This window comes from Fragaria vesca, linkage group LG3, assembly GCF_000184155.1.
Source record: "Fragaria vesca subsp. vesca linkage group LG3, FraVesHawaii_1.0, whole genome shotgun sequence".
NCBI classification, from domain to species: domain Eukaryota; kingdom Viridiplantae; phylum Streptophyta; class Magnoliopsida; order Rosales; family Rosaceae; genus Fragaria; species Fragaria vesca.
The window spans coordinates 1,881,756-1,905,559 of record NC_020493.1 but is presented as its reverse complement, the minus strand read 5'-3'; the positions used below and the strand labels follow the sequence as shown (position 1 = coordinate 1,905,559).

The following is a 23,804-nucleotide window of genomic DNA, read 5'->3' as shown; positions in this document are numbered from 1 at the left end:
AGAGGGAGTCTAGCCATTAGGATTTAATAATTTGAATGTTACCAGTGAATGCTTGGCAAAACACCATGAAGAAGTGATCTACTGAAAGAGCAAAATTCCAGAAACAGTAAGGATTCCCGAAATAGTAAATTAGAATACCATCATCATTAGTTAAAGTCCAAGTGGTTATGACTTATGAGCTATGACCACAGAAGCAATAATCACATTATTCTGGCAATGCATGCATCATGCATGGTCCATAGATGGTTCAGACTTCAGACTTGAGAGCAGGCCCAGCAGTAGTACTTGTTCTTCAATATTTCGATTCATATCTCTGTTGTTATATGATGCTGCAGTTACCTCTTCCACCCACTTCTCTTCCAAGTCAAAACAGACTTATAAAGAATGAGCACTTCGATCTGCTTGTCCTTACATCGGTTTGAATTGTTCAAACATATATGGTCCTTGTAATTTACAGATCGAGAAGCAGGTCAGAAATCGATCACCATGCCAACTACTACAATGTCATCAGACCCCCAAAAAAAAAAAAAAAAACTACTACAATGTCAGAATTCGCCACCGGCTTTTATATAGTTAACCATTTACAGTGGCAACTTGTTCACTTATTGCACAATACTGGACCGCCGATCCTATACTATTGCTTCGCTAATTAATCAATTCATCTTTTCTTTTTGAGGACCAACACAAAATGGCACTTAAGATTTCAAATACTTACAAGAATGACACTTTCATAATGTAGATTTACATAGTCGATTGTTATGTGAGTACTGTTGCATAACGTAGATATACGGCACTAATTAGTGTATAAGATGCAATTATCCACAACTCAATTAGACGTAACTTGATAGATTCCGACTTGGAATGTTTGAATCTTTATATAGCTTGCCCTTCGGTACTATTAGTCCGTTACTCTGATAGTAATACTACAGTAACCTTCCATCGAACTTTTACTAAGCGATTGAAAATCTTCTTTTTAAATGTCAGCAAAGTGCAAAGTGCTCTGTGAAGTCATGATAAAACAATATTCATAGAAATGTCTTGCAAGAAAACATTTCACCACCAACTACCTCTTCTCATGAGGGTTATGTCGAAGACACTAAGTAAGATCTCTAATGATGGATTGGTTTATAATTTTCTCGAGCTTATCACTGATGCTTTATTAGTTTAAAGTCTTCATCACTTATTATCTAATGCCAGGATGTAATTAACTAAGCTTTCACTAATTGAATAAGTACATCCATAGAAACATGATTAGATCGCTCAAATCTAGATCTTACATTTTGCCCCTTCGAGCTTCACTGAACAAGACTTTGCCGTAAACAAGTGTTTGATTTCGTATCCAGTATTCACATATATGTTTGGTTAATCCAAATTAGAGTTTGAATTCTTTTCATTTTAAAAGAGACCAAGAAATTAAGCATCTTCTTCCCTCTTGTCTTTCTTTGTTTTCTTGCTCCTTAATTTGGGTCTAATAATGCAGAATCATGCTCGCGAGTCCCGACTTTAATCGCAGCATCTTAGAGATCTCATCTATCACAGTACAACTGGCCAGAAAAAAAAAATCCCACAGTACAAAAATGGCATTTACCGATTGGAAACTTCTGCTTGATACATGAAAGGCCGGGAGAGCAAGACGGCACATGCAGACTGCAGTACGTACTGCCATATATTATTGAACTCAAACATTTTTGTGAGTTTTAATCTTTTCCTAAGACTCTTTCATATGATGCCGCGATGCAAGTATTACAGATTTGTATAGGTTGGGAATATCAAAATCTCACTTAAACAGAAGAGATGAGCTGAAATTGTGGATTAAATTTGATGCATGTCTTATGAGCTCGTGTAGATAAAAAAACTCACATAAAATTGAAATGATATAAAAAAGTTACCCTTAGGTTACTGAAATGTTGTCAGCTTGGTCTATGAGGTCATATAGGTAATAATTACAGTCAATTATTTACTCTTACTATTATTTGTTGGGTGGTGGTGAGTTATTATATTCTCTCCTCAAATCCTTGGGACATTGGATTATATTATCTCCCTACTGGTCCCATTTTGCTCTCTGTGAAGTTGCCATCATCTTCCAGGGTACAGAAGCACAGAGATCTCCCAAAGTTGGTCCAGATATCTTCGATTAGGAAATCTCAACAGTAGCAGGGGGACCATCAATCGCCCTCAACTCGTCATTAAGCTAATAATCCACCTTCTTAACTTAGTACTTGCGCTCTTAATCAAACACAATTCCAGAATTTCGAAGCAAAAATTCATAGACTGAGAAAGAAAATGCAGAGTTTCCCATTCATTGGGTAACTGTTTTAAGCAAGAGCACCCATCAAGTTCCTCTACAGAAGTCACACTGAGGCACTTCCCCAAGGGAGGGGCAAAGGACACATGGGTAGAACAGTAAATTTCCAAAACTTTCCCGCGCTGACTAGTGACTACAAGCAACACTACTGTCATCTACAGTGTAACAGAATTATGGGGGAGCAGAAGAACACTCCTAGCTACTGAGATTATTGCTTCTTCCTTTTGTGTTATTGAAGCTACAGACACAAATCCAAAACAAGATTTCAATTCAAAGTTTTTAACTTTTTATTATGTCTCGTCTTTGTTTGACACCAAAAGAGAACAAAATGCAGATAGCTTCAAATAATAATAATTGGAAGAAAACAAGAGAAATGGAAGATAAACCCCAATTCCTTTTCATCTCTTCGATCTGCTCACCCTTTACAGAAAATGAAAGCAACAGTGGTAGGTTTGGTTTCATCCAAGCATGTTCGAAGAGAGCCAATTTTGTTGCAGATGCATTGATCAAATTTCAGTCACTGGCTCAAGATATTGGAAAAAGACTCGGAACAATTCTCTTTCAACTTAATCGGATCAAGCTAGGTTGCAACAGTTTAGCTAGGACATCATTCTGTAATTTTTATGTTTAGCTAAACTTCTTGCACCCCTCTTGTTTTCTCGCCCATCACCTTTTTTTTTCTCTTTTTTTTTCCTTCTCCATTTCCTGTCATTGGAGCAGAGCTTATTAGCTGGTGTCACTCTCATAGAAAGAGAAGGAGAGACCATTAGTGAGCTCTGTCATTAGCTCTAACTAGGCCTGAGCGGTTCTGGATCTGATGAGAAATTAATTTGGACAACTCTGTCGTGATGATCTTTACAATATTCACTAATTTTCCTCCTCTTGATGTCCCTCTCCAATTTTAAAGTGGTAACGCTAGTCACTGTGGTTCTTCCACTCTCTGCAGAGCTTGAAAAAGTCTGATCCAACACATTGGCCGGTGTCACTGAGCTAGACACCATCTCCAACACTGAATCGTACTCATCTACCACACTGTCTTGCATACAGTTGTAGCATTGCAGCAAAGTTACCTACCCAAGAAACAAGAAAGTTAATTACTTCTAATGTGATTGGTTATAACTTCTAAAGAAATGTACTTAGTTATTTACCTTATTTACATAGGAACAGTTAGACAGCGCTTTTTTAAAGCAGGGGCTTTGCATGGGGAATAACTCATGAGAAGCAAAGAGGAGACCAGAGGCTGCAATTATTGATGGCTTGAACACCAAAAGCTTCATATCTGCAAAACAACCAAGAAAAGTCATAAACATTTTCATGGTGGAGAAGTGTGTGATAAAAATGTGAAATTATGATTCTCTCAAGGTTCATAAGAGTTCTAGACCATTTTGAGCTTTAAAGATGATCTGGGTGGCTCTGGCTTTGAGAGCTTGCCTCAATGGAGGATCTTCAAGCTTGAACAAAGAAATGAAGAAAAGAATGAAAGAGAAGGGAGTTATGGACCGCATTCTCCATTTTAGAGCTCCTAAAATCAGAAACTCCATTCTCTCTATAGTTCGAGTATCGAAAATGATACCTCCATCACTCTGTATATACCAAAATTCTCATCAAATTTTATATATTTCAATGAATGAAACATTTCTGATTAATTTAAAGAAAGCTCTAGTTTCAGTACCTGAAAATCAAGGATAGAGAAGGCTGTTTTCTTCATCTTGGCTGCTAGAGAAACGCAGGAAATTGCGAGGAGCTTTATGATCCAAGGCTTTGGTTGCTGAAAATGTCCCAGGCATCAGTTTGATTAGATCTCATCAAATTATTCAAACCCCATAAACCATTGTGTTACTTTCATTTGGGGAAGAACCCAATTAGTACTAAATGCAAATTTCGTTATCAAAAGCAAGAAAGAAGTGCTTCCAAGTTTCAGTCTTTACCAGCTTTTCTTGGCAGGACAAGAACCGATCAAGATAATTGACAGCGAGGTAAGATAAGAATTTATCAGAGTTACAACAGAGCTGCAGCAAGAACATAATTTCTGGGTCACTAAACTGACAAATAGGACCAAATTTAAGAAATGAGGTCTCTGTTCTTACAAGAATTGTACCTGTGAGATTGAAGCAATTGCTTCCCTTCGAATAGAGATGTCAAAGTCTCCAGCTTGAAGGGTTTGGAAGTAATTCTCGGATGGCATGTGATCGGATTCAATGGAGAACAGAGAAGTGACCGAGTCAGAGTGGATATCATGGGAAATTGTTAGTGGGTTTTCAAGGTTGAACTCCATGGATTCTAGTCACTCAAGTTTCTCAAGACATGTTTTGGAAGGAAGAGCAAAGCATTGATATAAGAAAGGCGAAGAATTTGGTGTTCTTTGTTAAAAGAAAAAGGGTGTGTAGGTGTGTAGTGAAGTGAGTGTGGGTGAAGCCTTGGACCTGAGTCCTTTACAGCTCTGTCTCTCTTATATTGTTTTGCAAAAATGCATCGACATATTGGGAAAGAAAATTCCTTTTGAGGGCTATGATCAAGTACTTATGAGCTCAATGTGAAGCTTGGATACCTTAAACAAGATTGGTTGGAGTAAAGGTTGGGTTTTTCATCTAATTGGCTTTCACTTTTGTTATTTCAGCCAATCAACCTCATCCTCCCTAGTCCACAAAACAATTTATTTATTTATTTTGTTTAGACATTTTTTTTTAAATGCTACGGTCTGTGTGTCTTTTGTGAGTTCAACTCATAACCTATCATTTATGAAATAAAGATTATGTCACTATACTAAATAGTATTAGACGAAAACAGTTTTAAAATGTATCTATAAGGAAAAAGAAAATTTGATGAACCACATGTTTTATAAGGTTGGTTGAGTTGCTAGTAGTTGCTAGTATGTAACTCTCATGTTTAGAGTTTGAGTCCCAACTCTCATTATTAGTTTGAAGGGTTTTTGAATTTGTGTACCTACAACGAGAGATTAATCTGATTTTGTTAAGATACCTCGATTCGAATATTGATTGACGGGTGTGTTACTAGCTTATTAACGTAACGATATGGGTTACTTTTGAGTCCTGATAACCAAAACAATGATGAATAAGTTGACAATAATTTAGTTCACCTTTTATATTCTATATAACCGGAATTAGACACCCACAAAAACAACATAAAGTTTTTCAACGTCTTGTCATGTATTTATTTATACGCTTTTCACTAGTTTTATGTATAGTAAAACGTTTTATCGATCTTCTTAGTTTCATTTTGTGTTTGAGAACAAGAAAGACATAGCAAAGTGATCATGTGTAGCATGCAGAAGAGTATATCTTAAGTCTAAAATTTACTGATGTTTATGTATCATTACAGAAATCTCATCGAGTTAATTGCCAATAAGATCCATATAAATGTGAAATTAACTTTAACTAAGATCAGTTTTCAATCAAATACTTTTTAAGTCAGGACATCTTTCACATCATGACATTGGAATGCATGAACTTCGATCTCTACGTTGTTCATGACAAAAAACGACTATACTTTGGTCAATTTCAATTTGTTTATGCAATGATTCACAACTTGAAAGAGGCAGGAAATAACACTTGTTTTTTTGGCATATTATAGCTTCCTTAAATATATCAACTTCGTGTTGATTATTTGATAGACAAAGAGGCAACTTGGAAGAAGGAAGAATATGTATAAAATTTTACACCAACCTCATCGAAGCAGTAGACGGAGACCTAGAAGTGAAGAAACAATGGAAACAACTCAAGTGGAGGCTCAAGGTTTTTGTACTCAAATTCGAACTGCACACCTCTCGATCAGTAAACTCGTTAAAACTCAGAAAAATTATTCGACAAGTGAGTAAGGACAAGCTTGAAACGTTGCTGCTTCACACCAAACTAAGTAACCACTCCCAGTGAAAATAATGTTTGACAAGAAGTGTATTTTTCTGCTGTTGTTCATTTCATTCCATATTTCCATATAAGAAAAGAAGAAAATGGCCCCAAACAGAAACACTACAATTCAGTCTTTTCATGTCCATGGCAGAACGACAGCTTGAGCATATGTCCCTTATTGAATGAGTCTACCTCATTTCTTACAAGCAGAAGAGACTAATGAAACGACAAGTCGATCTTTAGCTGAGATACTCCATAGTTCTCAGTCCACAGTCCACACTGGATACATGCACTGATGCACTGAGAGTGAAATCAATATGATAGTGTAATACAATATGATCACAATGAGGTGTAATGGGTATAGAAGTCAATGCATGAGATTATTATGCCATAAGTGGAATTCAAAAACTACATTTTCATACCCCATATAGATATGTATAGACTATGACGCATTAGAATTTTAAAACATGAAGATGAAGATTACATATTACATTTTAATTCTATATTCACATAGATATGGACTTGGCTCAAATTTCATAATGGAATTTTGGGTTTTCTGTTTGGTCTTATCGTTAAATCCTTGAGGTAGGTTGTTACTTTGTATGACTATGTGTGTGTTTTATATCGTAACACTATTATCCTAGGCTACATGTATGAACAAAATTCAGATCTTGATCATACACAACCGCACACTTCAGTGCGGGGCGATAGGAAGAAGCCTCACCGGCTCAAACCTAGACGCGCTGTTGGAAAAGCGGCTGCCTAGGTGTTGAGACAACGCTTTTGTGAAAACGAACGTTTTTTGCGAAAACGAAACCCAAATGCGTTGAGACGAAAAATTGAAGACGATAATGTCCATTATTGTTTAACAAAACAACATTGTTTTCTCATTAAATCTTTTACATATGCAGCCCACATTTGCAGCTGCTAGCTGAATTATGCAGAAAAACATTAAGGCATAGCTAGGTCCAACCGTCCAATGTATCTACAACCATATACTGTATTAGCCAAAATAAGTAGGGTAAAATATTGTATAGTCCTTGTGGTTTAAAGTCGACATTTGTTTAGTCCTTATGATTTTATTTTAATCTTAATAGTCCTTAAAGTCACGATTTTTCATTTAAATAGTTCTTATGGTTTTATTTTAATCTGAATAGTCTTTAAAGTCCTCAATTAATGGAACTATGGCTTATTTGCTTTACCTCCATTTTGTGGTTTGTTTGGCATGTGAGAAATAAAACCAGATTTGATGGTTGTCGCTTTTCAGTTGAAGCTGTTTGCAGGCTAATATCAGGTCATATAAGAGCCACTAGTCATCTTACAACGGGTCATATGCATAATAGTGTCCAGGAGCTGTGAATTTTGAAATGTTTTGGAGCCCCATGTCGACCTCGTGCCACTCCTAGAGTTGTTGAAGTTAATTGGCTTCCTCCTTCTTTTGGTTAGGTGAAGATAAATTCTGATGGCTCTTGGAAGTATGAGGAGGGAGTGGGTGGTTATGGTGCTATTTTTAGGGATTACAAGGGCCACTTTCTTGGTGCTTTTGCCTTAAATCTTGAAATTCCTAGTTCAATTTCAGCGGAGATAATGGCTGTTATTAAAGCTATTGAGCTTGCTTGGGTTCGTGATTGGAAACATATTTGGTTGGAAGTTGACTCATCTTTGGTACTTGATTATATTCGCAGACCTTCTCTTGTTCCTTGGTCTCTTCGAATTTAATGGTTGAATTGCTTATACCGAATCTTTGAGATGAATTTCAAATCTACTCATATTTTTCGTGAAGGAAATAAAATGGCTGATGCTCTGGCAAATCAAGGTACGTCATGTTCTGAGTTGATATGGTGGAATGAGCCTCCACCTTTCATATTATTGTCTTATAATAACGATGTTAGAGGTATGCCTCAATTTCGTTTCAGCTAGTCTGTATTTTATTTTGGGAGGTTTTGGTTTTCACCCTCCTTTGTTTATTTTTTTCTTTTATTAATAAATTAGAGTGATAGGCGATTTATTTGCCTATACTCGATCATTCAGTGGAAAAAAAATTAGTCTTTAAAGTCATGATTTTTCATCCAAATAGTCTTTATGACCTTTAACTGAGAAAATTGTCAGAATGGCTATTTGAATGAAAAATCATGACTTTAAAGACGATTCAGATTAAAATAAAACCATAAGGACTATTTGGATGAAAAATTGTGACGTTAAAGACTATTTAGATTGAAATAAAACCATAAGGACTAAACAGATGTCAACTTCAAACCGTAAAGACTAAACAAATTTCAATTCAAATAAATATGATTACTTGATTAGGCCAGCCTTAATTAGGGTAACTGAAACCAACTATAAGACCAGTAGTAATCGTTTTACGCTTGCATATGATATGATCGATATGATATGATTGCTGTATGACAAACATAGAAAACCCCTTACAGGACCATAATTCCATCATTAGGAACTTTCTAAATCAAAGCCTGCTGGTTCTATATACGAGTTCATGTCCCCCTGTAGCACTAGATAGCCGATCGGAATCGTGGTCCTATCTATCTACAATATATATTCTTATCTATTCTTCAATGCCATTGATCAAACCGAAACCCTAATCAGAACGCAGCTGTCATAATATATAAGTGAGGAATATCAGTCTCGCTCAAAAAGCCATACATTCATATCAAAGTGAAAAAAGGCCCCAAATGCACCTACTTTTTTGAAATTTTCACCAATCCCATTAAGCTTCTTTGACCTGAGAATCGTTACCTAAACTTCCAGCCTTTCACCATCTACCCCCATCGATCGATAATCCTTATATAACTCAAAGTCTCAATTTATATATGTCGTATCGATCATGATTTTATATTTTCATATACGTAGAGAGCTGTTATTCTGGGTTTAGACGACTTTGAGTTAAAGCAATAAGATCTCAAAATATAATAAGACTGAATGTGTAGACCTAGCTATATAATTTGAAGAAGAAAAGCATGCGTGTACTGATCTGAGCATAATCGGGAGACGAAATAAGATCGTAATTAAACAATGTCGGATTGGAGAAATGTGGTCTCTCCCATAGCAGCTGCTTGATCATAATTAGACCGAAATGCAAAATAATGGATTGTTATCATGCCTATGATCAATTATAAACTTAGGAGTGTCCAGCTTTCTTTTCAGTAAGGTTTGCTGGAAATTTGATTACTCTTTGATTGTTGTTTCAAATTATTTGGTTGGACTGATAAGTACAACCATGCATGAGCTTAGTAGATGTACAAAAGATTGGCTTTGAATGCTTCTATGCATGGTTATGTAGAAACTTAATTATATGTTTCGTCTATTGTGAGTAGTCGCCACCCTCCTTAATCCCTTATAATGGAGTTCCTCCAACATTGAAGCTAAATAATTGATCTCGGCCAGATTTATCATTTGGAAGGACCGTACTGTTCTTCTTCAACGTACTTTCACTCGTTCCGTTTTTCCTAGAGGTTAATTATGAGTTTTGGCTAAATTTCATGTCCCTAGCCTCCTCCCCTCTCCTTTTTTTGGTCAAGCTCCTCCCCTCTCGTTTTGTTCCTTTTACTCACGTACTTCACTTTATCAGGCTATGCTACCTCATTTTTTGTAACCCTAACCTATGATGAGTTCAGCCTTCAAGGTTTGAAGTTATGTACTGTGTACATATCAGTTCGAAAATTAACATCAAACTATCCCAAGTTACCGTCATTTTCATCCTCTAAGTAACATTCATGTTCCAAATATAGTTATAACATTAAACGATATCAATTTCACATGCTTTATTTACCCTTATTATCGTTTTCAAACTTTTTTTGGGTTCCTATATATCTTCATAGGATTCTACTTGTGAAGTTGTGAGTCAATTCATTTGGACACATTCACTAGGAATAGTAAACTAAAAATTGAAGAACACAAGAAGCCAAATAACACTTAGCTGTTTAACTAGTTGATCACTTTGATTAGAAAGCTTTGAAGAACGTTCCATACATTTTATCTCCATGGGTTGCTTCAAGCTTGCTCCATCTCGATCCTCTACTTTTAATCATTGTTTTGGGTTCCATATATATTTTTCTGGTTCTTTAACTTTCATCCTTGTGTGTCTTCATATATCTTTGACGAAGACACAAGGGATTCCATGTCTTTTTTCTTCTTCTTTTTTTCATGCTAGCTTGCTACATTGGTGCAAGAGAAAGCAAAAGAAATCCAAGGAACCATTCTTTTTTTCTTCGATCATCTTCTCTATATAGTCTCTCACTCCCTTTAGCTTTCTCTAATCAAGTAAATGTGGTTGAGATGGAAAACGAGGGATTAAGTAGTTGTTAATCTGGAAATTAAAAGATGAGACTGCAGGCAGAGATCGAGTAATTCGCACGCTTGGGATGCTATTGTTTGAGAAGGTAGAGAGAGTGACAGAAGAAAGAGATGGGGAAGCAACACATGATGAGTGAGTGTATGCACGCCATACCTCCCCATGCAGATAACAACATCATTGTCCAGTTCGATCGATTTCAATTCAATATGTTCATACAGTTCTTTGTGTTTTGCAAATTCATGGTGGAGACAGGGATCAAGTGGGCCTTGTTCTATTTCATGGCAAAAGTGAAACCCCTTAGCTTATAAATTTCTCAATTATTCTCTGTTGTTTCTTTGCGAGTCTTTGGCTGCATGTTGCATGCGAACCTACCACAGTAACACTCAACAGTTCTTTTCTTTTGGTAATGAAATGCTTTCGTTAGAAAGGCAAAAACTTGGGCGGGGAGGAGTGTCGTACCTAATTATTTGAGATACATGCCCTCGGTATCTACCGCGTTCGAGAATGACGTTAAAAATGCCATAAAATACATTTCATAACGTTTAACGTTTGAATAAATAAACGTCATGAATATGTTTGTGTGCACGTAATATTGACGAATAATTGATGTATTTTATCATTTTACATAAGCTCTAGTTCTCTACTCACATATTGCTAGTTTGCTACTTATATATATATCTTCGGAAGTCTAAAATATGAGTTGTACTCATAATCAAAAGAGCTGTAAGTTAACTGAGACTTGTGTTTGATAAACAGAGGTGTCCGTAACTCTTTCCATATGTTTTCACGTATTCATTATGTAAAAGCTATCAGTCAATATATGATTGCAAGCCCTGGCTTTTGGATCGGGTTATATCATGAGGCTAGGATGTAGAGCTGGGGAAATACATGATGATGTAGTGAGGATATGGGGCACCGTATATAGGGATGTGGTAAAAAGTTTGTCAAAAAGAATAAAAAGGAGAAAAGTACATGACCAAAGGAAATAGGAGGAAAAGATTTTCCAGCTTTAATTGTAATTATTTCGAAGAAATTATGAGTTGCAAACTTGTCTATGTGAGAAAAAGAATGTGAGACTTTGGGTGCAAACGACTTGGCTAAAACTGAACTTGGAAGTGAAAAATATATATTATTACATTACAGTCAAAGATTGGTAGTTTGATAAAAAGAAAGATTGGCCTGCAGACAGACAAAAAAGTTGGATGCTGGTTACAAAAAGTCAATGAGAAATCATGAAACAGTGATCCAACATTGTCACTTTTGAACAAACTCACATTAATACACTCACTCTCATTTAATACACTCACTCTCATAGTTTGTACTTGTTAAAAATTTAACCATTGATCAGAATTGTGAAAAATAACACTTAATGTACGTTAGTGTTTTAATATTTTTTTTCCTCAAAAAATTTATTGAGGGTAAGGTAGCAAGCCATCTCAGTTATATATGCCAACGAGTTAATAACACATACAGTTAGTATTCGGACCGAAGTCCACAAGAGTATCCTAAAACCAGACTAGCTAGTCTCCTGTCGCAAGCGCATAAACCCAAAAACCCTTAAAACCTTCTGGACACAAACTAATAAGAGTTGGGACGTGAACTCAATATGGAATTTTCATGCTAAACAGTTCTACCAACTTTACCACACTAGTGACTTGTTTTAAGTTTTAACATTAATTTTGATTAGCATTAAAAAAAAACATTAATTTTGATTATGTTTGACTTTGGAGAAATGTGAACCCTTGTCAACAATCATCCATCCACCAAGGTATCATAGAAAATAATCAAAATATTAGTTGTTATCAAATGGAATTTCTATATACTGAGACCAAGCCCACCAATTTGTGTTTTGATAGGAAAAACAACCCATTATCCATCAAATTCCACTATGGATGCTTTGTGGTGGCAAAGTCTGGCCCAATTCAAATATCAAATCATCCATTGCTGGCCCCAACCCAATCTTGGGTATGAAAATAATATTTGTAAATTCAAAGTTTAGACAGAGAGGAGAAAAATCTTGATCTTGAATATGTGGTAATGTGGCATCCTTTTGGGTAATGCCCCTTATCCACTAGATGTTGTGGTAGTCATTACTAATTGTCAAATACACACCAGAACACCAAAAACCACTATCATTTCCAGGAATTCCAAACACTATGGCTGCCTCTACTCTATCTTCTGCTACCACTTCACAGGTAAAACCAAACTCACTCTGATATGATAAATAAATATTTGGTCTTGGTTTAAAGAGTGGAGCTTGAATTAATGATTCTATGTGTTTCATTTGTTGCAGCTATGCTCCAGCAAGAGTGCTATGTTCTCTTCAGCACAGGCCTTGTCTGTGATGCCCAGGAGGACCCAGCTGATGGGAAAGGGAAAGGGAATGAGAATCACATGCCAGGCAGCAATTCCAGCTGATAATGTCCCTGACATGGGTAAGAGGAAGCTCATGAATCTGCTTCTTCTGGGTGCTATTTCACTTCCCTCTGGTTTCATGTTGGTTCCCTATGCCACTTTCTTTGCTCCACCTGGGTGAGTTTCAATCACTGGTTCCTTTCTATACGCCTTTAGTTTTTGTTTCAGTACTTTGGTTTTTCATTGTAATCTACATGCATATGATTAGTATGTGTTTTTCTGGTTAACTGTGATTTGATTACATGTTGAATCCTCAATCCCCTAACCAAAACATTAGAAAGATTCCAAAAAGAATTTTTGTTCATATTTTGTGCTCAGTCCTAGTCATAAGTTGGTAGGATGATAACCAAGGATCCCTCTTTATGGCTCTTACTTCAAAACAATATCATGCTGACACTGGTATTTTGGCATTGAATAGATTGTAATTTTATCATTAGCTTTTTGACACAAATATTTCCCTCTTAATTGGAGACGATTATAGCTCTGGTAGCGGAAGTGGTGGTCAAACTGCCAAGGATGCTCTCGGAAATGATGTGATTGCATCAGAATGGCTCAAGACCCATGGCCCTGGTGACAAGACTCTTACACAAGGGTTGAAGGTACTGATACATCTTAGGTTTTACTGCTATTCCAATTTATTTGGAATTGGACACTTCAAGTTTCATTTTGGAATTGAGTTGCAATTTTACAGAACATCGAGAATTGAGGAAGTATGTAGTTTCAGAATTAACTTGGATATCTTGTTTGCTTTTCAGGGTGATCCTACCTACCTTGTTGTGGAGAAAGACAGAACTCTTGCCACATATGGAATCAATGCTGTGTGCACTCACCTTGGTTGTGTCGTGCCATTCAACAGTGCCGAGAACAAGTTCATCTGCCCATGCCATGGATCCCAGTACAATGACCAAGGAAGAGTTGTCAGGGGACCTGCTCCTTTGGTAAGTTCACTTTTACACTTCTATCATAAATGCTAGCTAGCCATAGCTAAATCTCATACATTGCATATATAGCTCTTTGTAGAATTGTAGTCAATCAGTTTGATATGGTTGTGTAACGACTACTAAGTACTAACCAATCTTATATGTTACAGTCTCTGGCTTTGGCTCATGCTGATATTGATGAAGGCAAGGTAATATTTGTTCCTTGGGTCGAAACCGATTTCAGAACCGGTGATGCTCCTTGGTGGTCTTAAATTGATCATCACAGTCCACTTCTCTCGTATCATACCTGTAATTTGTACGGTTTCACTTTATTCTGCCATCAGTCACAAACATTAATCTGTATCATATAAGGTTCACCTTTGTTCATTCGAAAGCATATAATATGCAAGGAGAGGACCTAATTTTTTGAATGTAGCATAATTTCCAAGTTAGACACCTACTTCATCAAATTTATCCAACCTCAGCAACAGACTGGGTTGCAGTACATAATTGAGTCTATTTCCCAATTCATCCAGCCTCAAGCTAAAACAAAGTTATTTGAATCTCCATCCGGTACCTATTTGCCAATCCAACCTCACCAACAAATTGGGTCGCTTCACCCACAAGCGACAACAGTTCAGGTAGCTTTTCCAGGCTCTTAGCTAGTGAGTCAACTCTGCTCAAGTTCATTTTTTTTATTAAATAAACAACTCAAATACAATAACGAGTCTATATACCTTCCGCTTATAAAAGAGAGACGTATACCACTAAACTAAATAGTATTCGGCCGCTTAAGTCTATTTAAACAGAGCTCGAGTTCGATTAAGGTATGATGGATTAGTGTCCTAATGGGAAACCGATGAGTGAGTAATACACGCCGTGACGGCAGAGTCAACGCCTCTAAAATGTGAACGCATAATCTGCCTCGTTCCTCCTTGTCCTCTTCTATGGAAAGCCAACTGGTTGGCCACAGTTAACATCGCGTATATAATTCTAACGAATCAAACAGTAATCAATGCCATTTCTTTTTTCCTTCATCGAGATTTTCCCGGGAAAGAAAGCAGTCCCAGATATGGAATCCTCTCAAATCCTCACGGCTCTGCTAAATAAATGCATTAATGTAATTACAGAACAAGTTTGAGTAAACTGCAAAAACGTAGAAATATATCGCAAGCAGAGATAGAATTCTCCTACACTGCTGACATACATAGCTTGGCGGCTTCACACCAAAGCTTTGGACTTTTCATATTCTTTATACTTTTATTGGGCCATTTAGGATACACAAGCAGATTCAGATTCCCTTAAAAGATTGAAGAATCAAACCCAAAAGTCTCTCTTCTCAATCCACACATATCCTCAATCCGACCACCGTTGTTCTGACTGTAAGTATTTTTCTGTCTGACCCTTCATTCATTCATGGAGCTTCATTCTTTCATGTCTATCTGTTTTGATAACGTTGAATCCACATGTGTTTGTCCGTCTCTTCTTTGTGCATATGTCACGGAATAGTCAAATCATATATGGGGTTTTAGCTTTTATTAGTTTTGTTGGTACCTGCATGAAAAAGATTGAAAATTTAGGTGGAAGGAATCCACAGTGGAATTCATATGCTGATTTATAAGTTGGGTTGGGAGAATATTAACTTCTCTAGATGAACCTGAACTCCTTCTGTTTGTAATACCAGTGCACAACGTTTATGTGGCCTTGCAAGATTGGATTTGAAGAGCCATATTACTTTAATCGTAATCATTGATGAATTTGAATCTGGGGTTGACTATGTATAGAGTTTGTTTATGTTAGGCTCACACTGGAATTCAATGTCAGAGTCTTGATTTGATATTAATGAAACTCAGCAGAGACTTTAAAGCGAAATAATCACATATAATAGCGTTGCTGAGGTATCTTTGAAGAGAATCTATTTTATTTAAATTAGTTGTTGATAAGTGATTTCCACAGGTCTTATTTTGTACAAGTGATTGTGCAAAAACTTTGTAGGAACTGGTTGAAACTGGAAGCAAGAGTTCATGGCTGAACTTGATAATGGACAGCCACAGATTCAGGTTTGTAATCTTTCTCCAATCTTTGAACTAGAATGAAGTTGCTATTAGAGAAATAGAGTAGCTAACTGGCTCTATTTGTTTGTCCACAAGTTTCTGATATGCATTTGTTATGATTATCAAAGGGGAAGTTTGCTGCAATGGTAGTCTGTTGGCTTCTGGGAAATGGGTGTCTCTTCTCATGGAACAGTATGCTTACAATCACCGATTACTATGATGCCTTGTTCCCGGTAACTTCCGTTTCGCATTATTGAATTCTTATTCTCCTCTGTAATGTTTTTTCTTTTCTTCTGTATTGTTATATCTTTGATGAATTCATCAATATGATTTATTTTCCTGTTATTTCCTCTGGTGCAGAGTTATCATCCGTCAAGGGTCCTCACTCTAGTATATCAGCCATTTGCGCTTTCTACACTCATAGTATTGTCATATCATGAAGCAAAGATCAATACTAGGAAGCGGAATTTATTTGGATATACACTGTTTTTCCTAAGTACTCTTTTGGTGCTAGTGGTACGTACTATTGTTTCAGCTGACATAGATCATTGATGTGAGTGGATTAATCAGCTCTCTAAACTTCTTCATTCTGTCATATTTAGTTGGATTTAGCTACATCAGGAAAAGGAGGGCTTGGAACTTACATTGGAATCTGTGCCATTAGTGGTGCTTTTGGAGTTGCAGATGCTCATGTGCAAGGAGGAATGATTGGAGACCTCTCCTTCATGAAACCAGAATTCATCCAAGTTAGTAACATTTGCATTTTTCCTGTTCAATTTCTGTTTTGCCTCACCTTTTCAAAAGTCCTTGTACCTGGCTGTTGATGTGTGACGTTTTCTTGTTTTGAACTGTTCAGTCCTTCCTTGCTGGTTTGGCTGCATCAGGGGCCCTAACCTCTGGACTGAGACTAGTTACCAAGGCAATATTTGAGAATTCCCAGAATGGTCTACGCAAGGGAGCCAGTAGGTTCTTAATCCTTTAACTTTCATATTGTTTTCTATTACAGTTAATGCAAATTTATAAAATTTTTGTTTCAATGGATTTCGTATCTGTACATTGTCTTACCTGCCGTATGGAATAAGTTAAAACTGTATTGATGTCAATTCTATTTGACATTAATTTTTGCGTTGTATAGACTTCTTTTCAGCTTGGTTACTAAATACTGTTTATGTTCTGGCCACTGCAGTTATGTTCTTTTCCATCTCTACACTCTTTGAGCTGCTATGTGTTTTCCTGTACGCTGTTGTCTTTCCAAAACTACCGATTGTGAAGTTCTACCGCTCCAAGGCAGCATCAGAAGGATCTAAAACAGTTTCGGCTGACCTTGCTGCTGGTGGCATCCAGACATTACCTGAAGGAGTATGGTTTTATCAATTATTAGTATGCTAGAAACAAATGTGCCAAGTACTATTCAATTATTCGTCATAGTGAAAACTCTGCAATTTGATGCAGGATGTGGAAGATCCGACTAAAATGCAGCGTCTGGGGAACAAGCAATTGCTATTTCAAAACATTGATTATGCAATTGATATGTTTCTAATCTATGCCCTGACCTTGTCAATTTTCCCCGGATTCCTATCAGAAGATACTGGATCTCACAGTTTGGGTGCATGGTATGTGCTCAAACATAATTAACTGATTATTTTTTCGCCTTGGTTGTTAAAACCGTCTGATATCTTGTGACTTATCAGGTATGCACTGGTTTTGATTGCGATGTACAATGTGTGGGATCTGATCGGGAGATACATTCCATGCTTGGATTGCCTCAAGTTAGAATCACGTAAATGGCTGATGGTTGCAATTGTCGCTCGTTTCTTACTTGTTCCGGCGTTCTATTTCACCGCCAATTATGGAGACCAAGGCTGGATGATCATGCTTACATCCTTCTTGGGTTTAACCAATGGTTACCTAACTGTTTGTGTGCTCACTTCAGCACCTAAAGGCTACAAGGTTTGTGCTCTTGACACATGATAATACATGAACAAGGATATAACCCTTTTTGCCATACAAGTGGAAACTTATAACAATTTGGGTTTTGCAGGGACCGGAGCAAAATGCTTTGGGAAATCTACTGGTAGTGTTCTTAATATTAGGTATCTTTGCAGGAGTAACACTCGACTGGTTGTGGCTTATAGGCAAGGGTTGGTGATCATTTCTTACATCCGATTTCAAAGATTGTTCATATTTTACTTTCAAGTTAAAGAAATGCAACATAGAATTACTTGGATCATTCCCAACAAACACCATTTTAGCCTTTCAGGACGCGCAGATCAAATACTAGTATTTGCCTTCTGTATTGTATGTACTATTTCTGTTACCTGTGTATATTTTAGAAAAGCATCATCAGTTTCACACAACTGTAGGAAGTAGAGAGGGAACATGTGGGCTAACAATTGGGCTGGACAATTTAGAACTCAAACTCAAATGAGCTACACCAATAACAGCAAATTCATTGATAAACAAAACTTGGCCCAGAAACAGTATATGATATCAAATGTTTTGAGTACTCAAACTGATTGAGATAATCTTGAATTTTGTAAACTCAAACACATGTTTACTTACAAGCAATGAGGGTATATACTTACACTGATGATAGAAATTGAGACTTCTTGATCCATTGTCTACTTAAATACCTGCAAGCAGACAATTTTTAAGCCTAATTGGATTCAAGAATAAGATAACCGACTTGTTTAGAAGACTCCCTTGATCCATTCTAAATAAGTAACCCTGCAAGCAGACAATTGAAGTAGCCTAATTGGATTTGATTAAGCTATTCATGAATAACTCTCCTTGTACAAAATTGCAAACAGCAAATTTGAAGTGCATTCCATTAAACAATTCATGAGCTTGTTGGATGCATTAACCAATTCCATTTTTCCATAGGGCGTTTCACTTGACTCATGACAAACATTCATCCGCAATTCACTCTCCACTCCCTAAAACATGTGAACTCCTCAAACCAAAAATTACATTAATCCAAAACTTAGTTCATAAAAAACAACCTCTTTGGTTATTATAATCCCAAATTTTGAGCATCTTCTTGGTCCTAGAATCTGCATTTACTACGTGACCAACATACCCAATCTCCTTCCTCCTGGGAATTAGACGCCACCCAACCTCAAGAATGTGATATAAATGCCATTGGGTTCTTAATTCCTAATGATTTATCATAAATGCAACTCCACAAAATCCTAACCACCATGAATGAAGTAAATAATCTTCTGGGTTTTGCCAAAAACGAAAGCTTCAATGAGTGAAATAAAAAGATCTCTTCCCTGTTGCAGTAGTACTAAACAACGAGCTGAAAATTTACAGTGGGGGTAGGGCAAAATGACAAAAACGACCCGATTGCCCGTTTTGTCTACTAGCTTCACGTGAACACCCGACAGGGACTACCCAAAAAATGTCGAAGAAACCCAGAGTGACCTCTGGCTCTGATTCCCCTAAACAAACAGAGAAACCAAAAACATGATTAGGGGCACAACCGGAAACACAAAAACTGACACCGGAGTTTGGGTCGCCGACGATGAAGACGTCTCGAACTGCAAGGAATCAACGGCCAAAGGCATGTTCTCCTGGTCGGGGCTACACGTGGACTCGTGCGGCGGGTGTGCGCTGTACATTATGGCGCGCAGCACGGCGGAGACGGTGGGAATGTAGGCCGTCTTGTTCTTCGCCAGCAGCCACGTCAGCCCCATGAGCTGGCAGTCCCGGTTGAACATCTTGCTCGCCCTCTCGCTCGTGCTCTTGTCCCTCGTCGTCGTTCCGTTCTTCCCCGACGTCGTCCCGCCCTTCAGCTGTAAATACCAAACAAACCCAAGCCCAAATTTTAGTTTCACAAATTCCTCAAACAAATTAATTACAGTTTCCAGTCCACAATCGCTTTCCTGCCTAATTCACATTCTAATTCTTTGTCTATATGTACAATAATTACATGTAGTGACCGAAAATGAATGATGCAAAGACGAAACTGACCTTCTGGAGAGCACCTAGGCATTTGGTGCAGCCAGTGTAGGAAGAGTTACGGCAGTTCTTTTCGAGGTTCTTGACCGCGGCGGTGGGGGTGGCGTTGTGGAACCCGGTGACGTTGAACGCCGCCGGGCAGCTGAGGGAGCTGATCTGGTGTAGCCGGATCCCACAGAAGCAGAGAATGGCGTCACACGTGGCGTTCGGCTGTGGGATCCGGATGTTCCGGCTGAGGAGAGATGTCTGGAGAGAGTTGACGCATTTCTGCGAGTCGTCCGGCATCATGGGCTGGTCGCCGACGGCGGAAGGTTCCGGAGCGGAGGAGATCTCGAGAGCTGACCTGGCGTGGGCGGCGAAGAGCCAGGCGGCTAAGACGGGGCAGCATCGGCTGCGGTCGAGGTCTCGGCCGCAGGCCTCGTTGACGCCGCCGAAAAGCTCGGCGGAGAGGTCGAGGCGGCAGGTCTGGGCCTGGGTTTGGACCGGGTAGGCCGGGACTGTGTTTGGGCTGGAGTACTCGCCTGGTTTCAGAGGCTGGCCATGACCGGTAACCGGCTCGGCCAGTAAACCGGCGAGGGAGACGTTGAGGGTTGACAGAAAGAACAAAATGAGGAGCTTGAACAATGATGGCATTGTTGACTACACAGAGAGAGAGTAGTGGGTTCGTGCGGCGAGGTTAAAGTTTGTAACTTTATACGAGGAAGATGAAAATGATTTTAGGGTTTTATAAAAAAGAGGGGAAAGGCTGAAGCTTTGAATCTCTTTTGCTTTTTGGAAGCTTTGTTGGTTCAAGGAGACAACTTTTTGAGCTTTCTCTGGAATTATGAATGGTGAAAAGATGGGAAGATAGAGAGATTCCTGAGATATTCAAAAGCAGAGATTTGATGCTGGTGGCATGGTAACAGTGATTTGTTTGGATTTGAGTGCTAAGCTTCTGCAGCTAGCTCTGAAGTCTGAACTGTTTCTTCCTTCTCCTCAAAACCCAAACAGAGCAAGAGCCAAAAGGTTGAAGGAAACTGTGGATAGAAGAAGAAAATGGGAGAGAGCCCAGAAGGAAAAACCCTATCTTTTGTCTCTCTTGCTGTAAGTGAAATGATGAGGTTGGTTTTCGTTTTGGGTGGGTTTATAATCCAGATAAAAGGGAAAGGTGAGGCCTTTACCTTGAGCTGACTCAGAGATCTCTCTGGGATTTATGCACACTAATCAGTCTCTTCTAGTGCCTAAAACACAAACCAAAGTAAGCACTACTATAATGGAAAATTACTTATTAAAAATTAGTACTTTTGGATTCAATTATTCAAAATGAAAAGGGTAATTGGGGTTCTGGAGGGGTCCATATGGGAAATGCATAAGATATTGGTTTGGTAGAACTGGGTTTTGCATGATGAGAAAAGGCTGTATAAAGATTTGTCTGGTTATGGTGTCCTATTCTTTTTCATTCTCTCTAATCCTCCTCCTCCTCAAGCTCAACTCACTCTCTCCCTTCTCTGATATCAAAGTTGCCTCCTTTTCTTCATTTTTTGAGTGAAAAAGAAAGAGAAGGGGTCAAGACTCAAGCGTTTGGGGTATTGAAATTTGGGAATGGAAAAGTGTAACGTTGGGTGCAGCTTTCGAATGGGGAAACGAGGGCATCCTAGGGATTTGACATCTTCTGTGTTGAACTGATTCAAGCAAGCACCATATGCCTGACTTGAGCGTGTGGCCATTTACTGGTTATATTTACAGGTATGGTATAGCCTCATTGTCCAGTCTGAGACAAAAGTCTAGTAGTGTGCGTGACAGCCAAAACACCCAGCTTTCCAGAAATTGGTTTTCAATTTCGAAAGATAACATAAATTATTAGCCACAATGGCTCACTGAGAAAAGAAGGGGAAGACCTTACCAATGCAAGGTTCACATGAAATGGTCACCCCTCCAAACTGTCAAAGAGTGCATTACCACTGCGCTCAGGCTATTGAGATTGGAAGCTGTCCAAAATGGTGTCAAAGACATTTTAGGATCGAGTGTTGTTAGTTCAGTTGATTCTTTTGGATTTGCCTCATACAATCAGTTAAAGAACTCTCAATTTTATACTTCGAAATGCCATATAACACCAAGCTGGCATCAGTTTTGTTTATGGTTCCATCTATATATTCCTTTGGTTGCAGAGGACAAATTAACACAAACTGCCCAAATAGCTAGGTTCCATATGCATCACAGAAAAAACAATGTGGGAGTTGTCAAATAATAAGAGCTATGTACGTTTGGAGTTGGATTATAGAGACGAGACAAACATACAGCGTCAATCAAGAACAAATTATTCCAACCAAAAGTTCCTTTGGGAAAAGCATTACACTCCTTTCTTTATCTTCAATTTTAAACACTCTTGTTTTATTTCTGGTGTTGCAACGGCTCACAGGTCCCCTCGATCGACCCCTCCATTTGAAAAATTTAGAGGAAAAAGAAGGAGAACAACTGCTCCAACGACTACATAAGCTGTAAACAACAACAACCCAATTTGATCCTTCAAAAACGTCATAGAGGACCCTAAAGAACCCCGTTGAAATATGGATGCCATGGACTTTTGTATATCATGCTACTATGTATGATTTTCAACTGAGATGTTATTATATGGAGAAGATTAGGTTAAAAGTGCTTAGGGGGTAATTGATCATCGATCGAGCTCGGGAAAGTATGAAAGGAAAATCTTAAAAGGTGTAATCATGGAGTTGCCATATCCAGATCATTGGACCAAGCTTTGTGTACTGCTTTTGCGGCTGTCGGGGTATTGGTATTTTCCTGTACATGGTTGATTGCAGGGGTAAGGGAAGTGGTGGGCTATGAATGTTACATGCAAATGATAATCATATGAGATTATGAGTGCCCTATGTCGTCGGATGGATTCGACATGCATGCATTTCATGAGTGCCGTAAAATGTTTAAACGGTTGTGTTGGAAGGTGATCGATGAGGACAATTGATTCACCATTTTGTGGCAACTCTTGATGAACATGTAGATTGAAAATTTGGCTTATAATGATGAACAGTAGGCTTATAATGAGGTTCAAGCTATGTTTGGGTATAGAAATGGGCTTTAAGCATCTCAACCCAATGTTTGGCACAAGGCCTTCCACAAAATTACATCTCTTTGTCTTTCACCAAATTTGAAAACTTGACATGTGTCACCTAAAACATCAAACTTTTTTTTTTCAAAGCCACCAAAACCAAATAAAAGTGATTTTGACATAAAACGGTAATTTGCTCATAGGAAAGGAATGAAACATGTGTAAGAGTGAGTCAATCAATCAAAGCCGTGACTAGTCTTTTTAATTGGATTCTGACTCGGATATATGTTCTATTTTCTTTGAATTACACTTTATAGGACAATAGTTATGTCATGCTTTAATCGGTTCATCCTTGAATGAAATCATTTACAATGTGAATACAAATAAAATTGAAGAACAAGTTTTAATTCCTTGTTACAAAAGCTTGATTACAATTTTACAAATAGTTCGATTAGCTTCAAGTGTGAAATCACCACAACAACTATATTGAAATGGAACAAATTAAAATGCAACTTTTCGTATGTCTTGTCTATTGAAACTAAGGAAGTCAAATGACAAGCCTTAGTTAAATTGTCTATCTGAATAAATTAGTAGGAAAATAAGTAATCATTAGATTCTAATCGCTAGAGTTAAATTTCTGATTAATTTGCTATAGCATGCATTGACATCCATACAACAATTCAACACTTGAACAGGGATTTATACAAAACATATGGTTCTGTTTTGAGAATAATGATCACGAAAAGATAAAAGGAGGCATGTAAAGACAATACCACACTTTTAACCGTTAGAATGATATCAAACTGGATTTTTATCCTGAATTGAACAAGTGCCTATCCGATATTGGGCGGCAAAGACAAAGAAACTGAAAGAGGCCATAACTACAGGATGAAGACGAAGATGGTTAGTTGCTTGACCAACATGAAAAC

The 23,804-nt window shown here is 37.8% G+C and overlaps 4 protein-coding genes across 4 annotated transcripts; 2 read left to right on the top strand and 2 right to left on the bottom strand.

Moving 5' to 3' along the window:
* Positions 1 to 2,573: 2,573 nt before the first annotated feature.
* LOC101297411 (putative cyclin-D6-1-like) lies at positions 2,574 to 4,650 on the bottom strand. Its single transcript, XM_004293425.1, has 6 exons — positions 4,404 to 4,650; positions 4,234 to 4,314; positions 3,978 to 4,073; positions 3,687 to 3,888; positions 3,454 to 3,584; positions 2,574 to 3,375 (listed from the first exon to the last, which is right to left on the bottom strand). Exons 1-6 carry the CDS (start codon positions 4,578 to 4,580, stop codon positions 3,094 to 3,096), a joined length of 969 nt encoding a protein of 322 aa, XP_004293473.1. The 5' UTR covers positions 4,581 to 4,650; the 3' UTR covers positions 2,574 to 3,093.
* A 7,869-nt stretch (positions 4,651 to 12,519) lies between these two features.
* LOC101297120 (cytochrome b6-f complex iron-sulfur subunit, chloroplastic-like) lies at positions 12,520 to 14,261 on the top strand. Its single transcript, XM_004293424.1, has 5 exons — positions 12,520 to 12,675; positions 12,774 to 13,012; positions 13,377 to 13,494; positions 13,651 to 13,833; positions 13,986 to 14,261. Exons 1-5 carry the CDS (start codon positions 12,637 to 12,639, stop codon positions 14,085 to 14,087), a joined length of 681 nt encoding a protein of 226 aa, XP_004293472.1. The 5' UTR covers positions 12,520 to 12,636; the 3' UTR covers positions 14,088 to 14,261.
* A 693-nt stretch (positions 14,262 to 14,954) lies between these two features.
* On the top strand, positions 14,955 to 18,225 carry LOC101296839 (equilibrative nucleotide transporter 3-like). Its single transcript, XM_004293423.1, has 10 exons — positions 14,955 to 15,197; positions 15,772 to 15,875; positions 15,998 to 16,102; positions 16,230 to 16,385; positions 16,472 to 16,615; positions 16,726 to 16,831; positions 17,056 to 17,228; positions 17,322 to 17,482; positions 17,561 to 17,819; positions 17,911 to 18,225. The coding sequence occupies exons 2-10, from the start codon at positions 15,840 to 15,842 to the stop codon at positions 18,016 to 18,018; spliced, it is 1,248 nt and encodes a 415-aa protein (XP_004293471.1). The 5' UTR covers positions 14,955 to 15,197; positions 15,772 to 15,839; the 3' UTR covers positions 18,019 to 18,225.
* Positions 18,226 to 18,832: 607 nt separating this feature from the next.
* On the bottom strand, positions 18,833 to 20,741 carry LOC101296546 (uncharacterized GPI-anchored protein At4g28100-like). The gene is made up of 2 exons (XM_004293422.1): positions 19,845 to 20,741; positions 18,833 to 19,666 (listed from the first exon to the last, which is right to left on the bottom strand). The coding sequence occupies exons 1-2, from the start codon at positions 20,463 to 20,465 to the stop codon at positions 19,313 to 19,315; spliced, it is 975 nt and encodes a 324-aa protein (XP_004293470.1). The 5' UTR covers positions 20,466 to 20,741; the 3' UTR covers positions 18,833 to 19,312.
* Between the last annotated feature and the right edge of the window lie 3,063 nt (positions 20,742 to 23,804).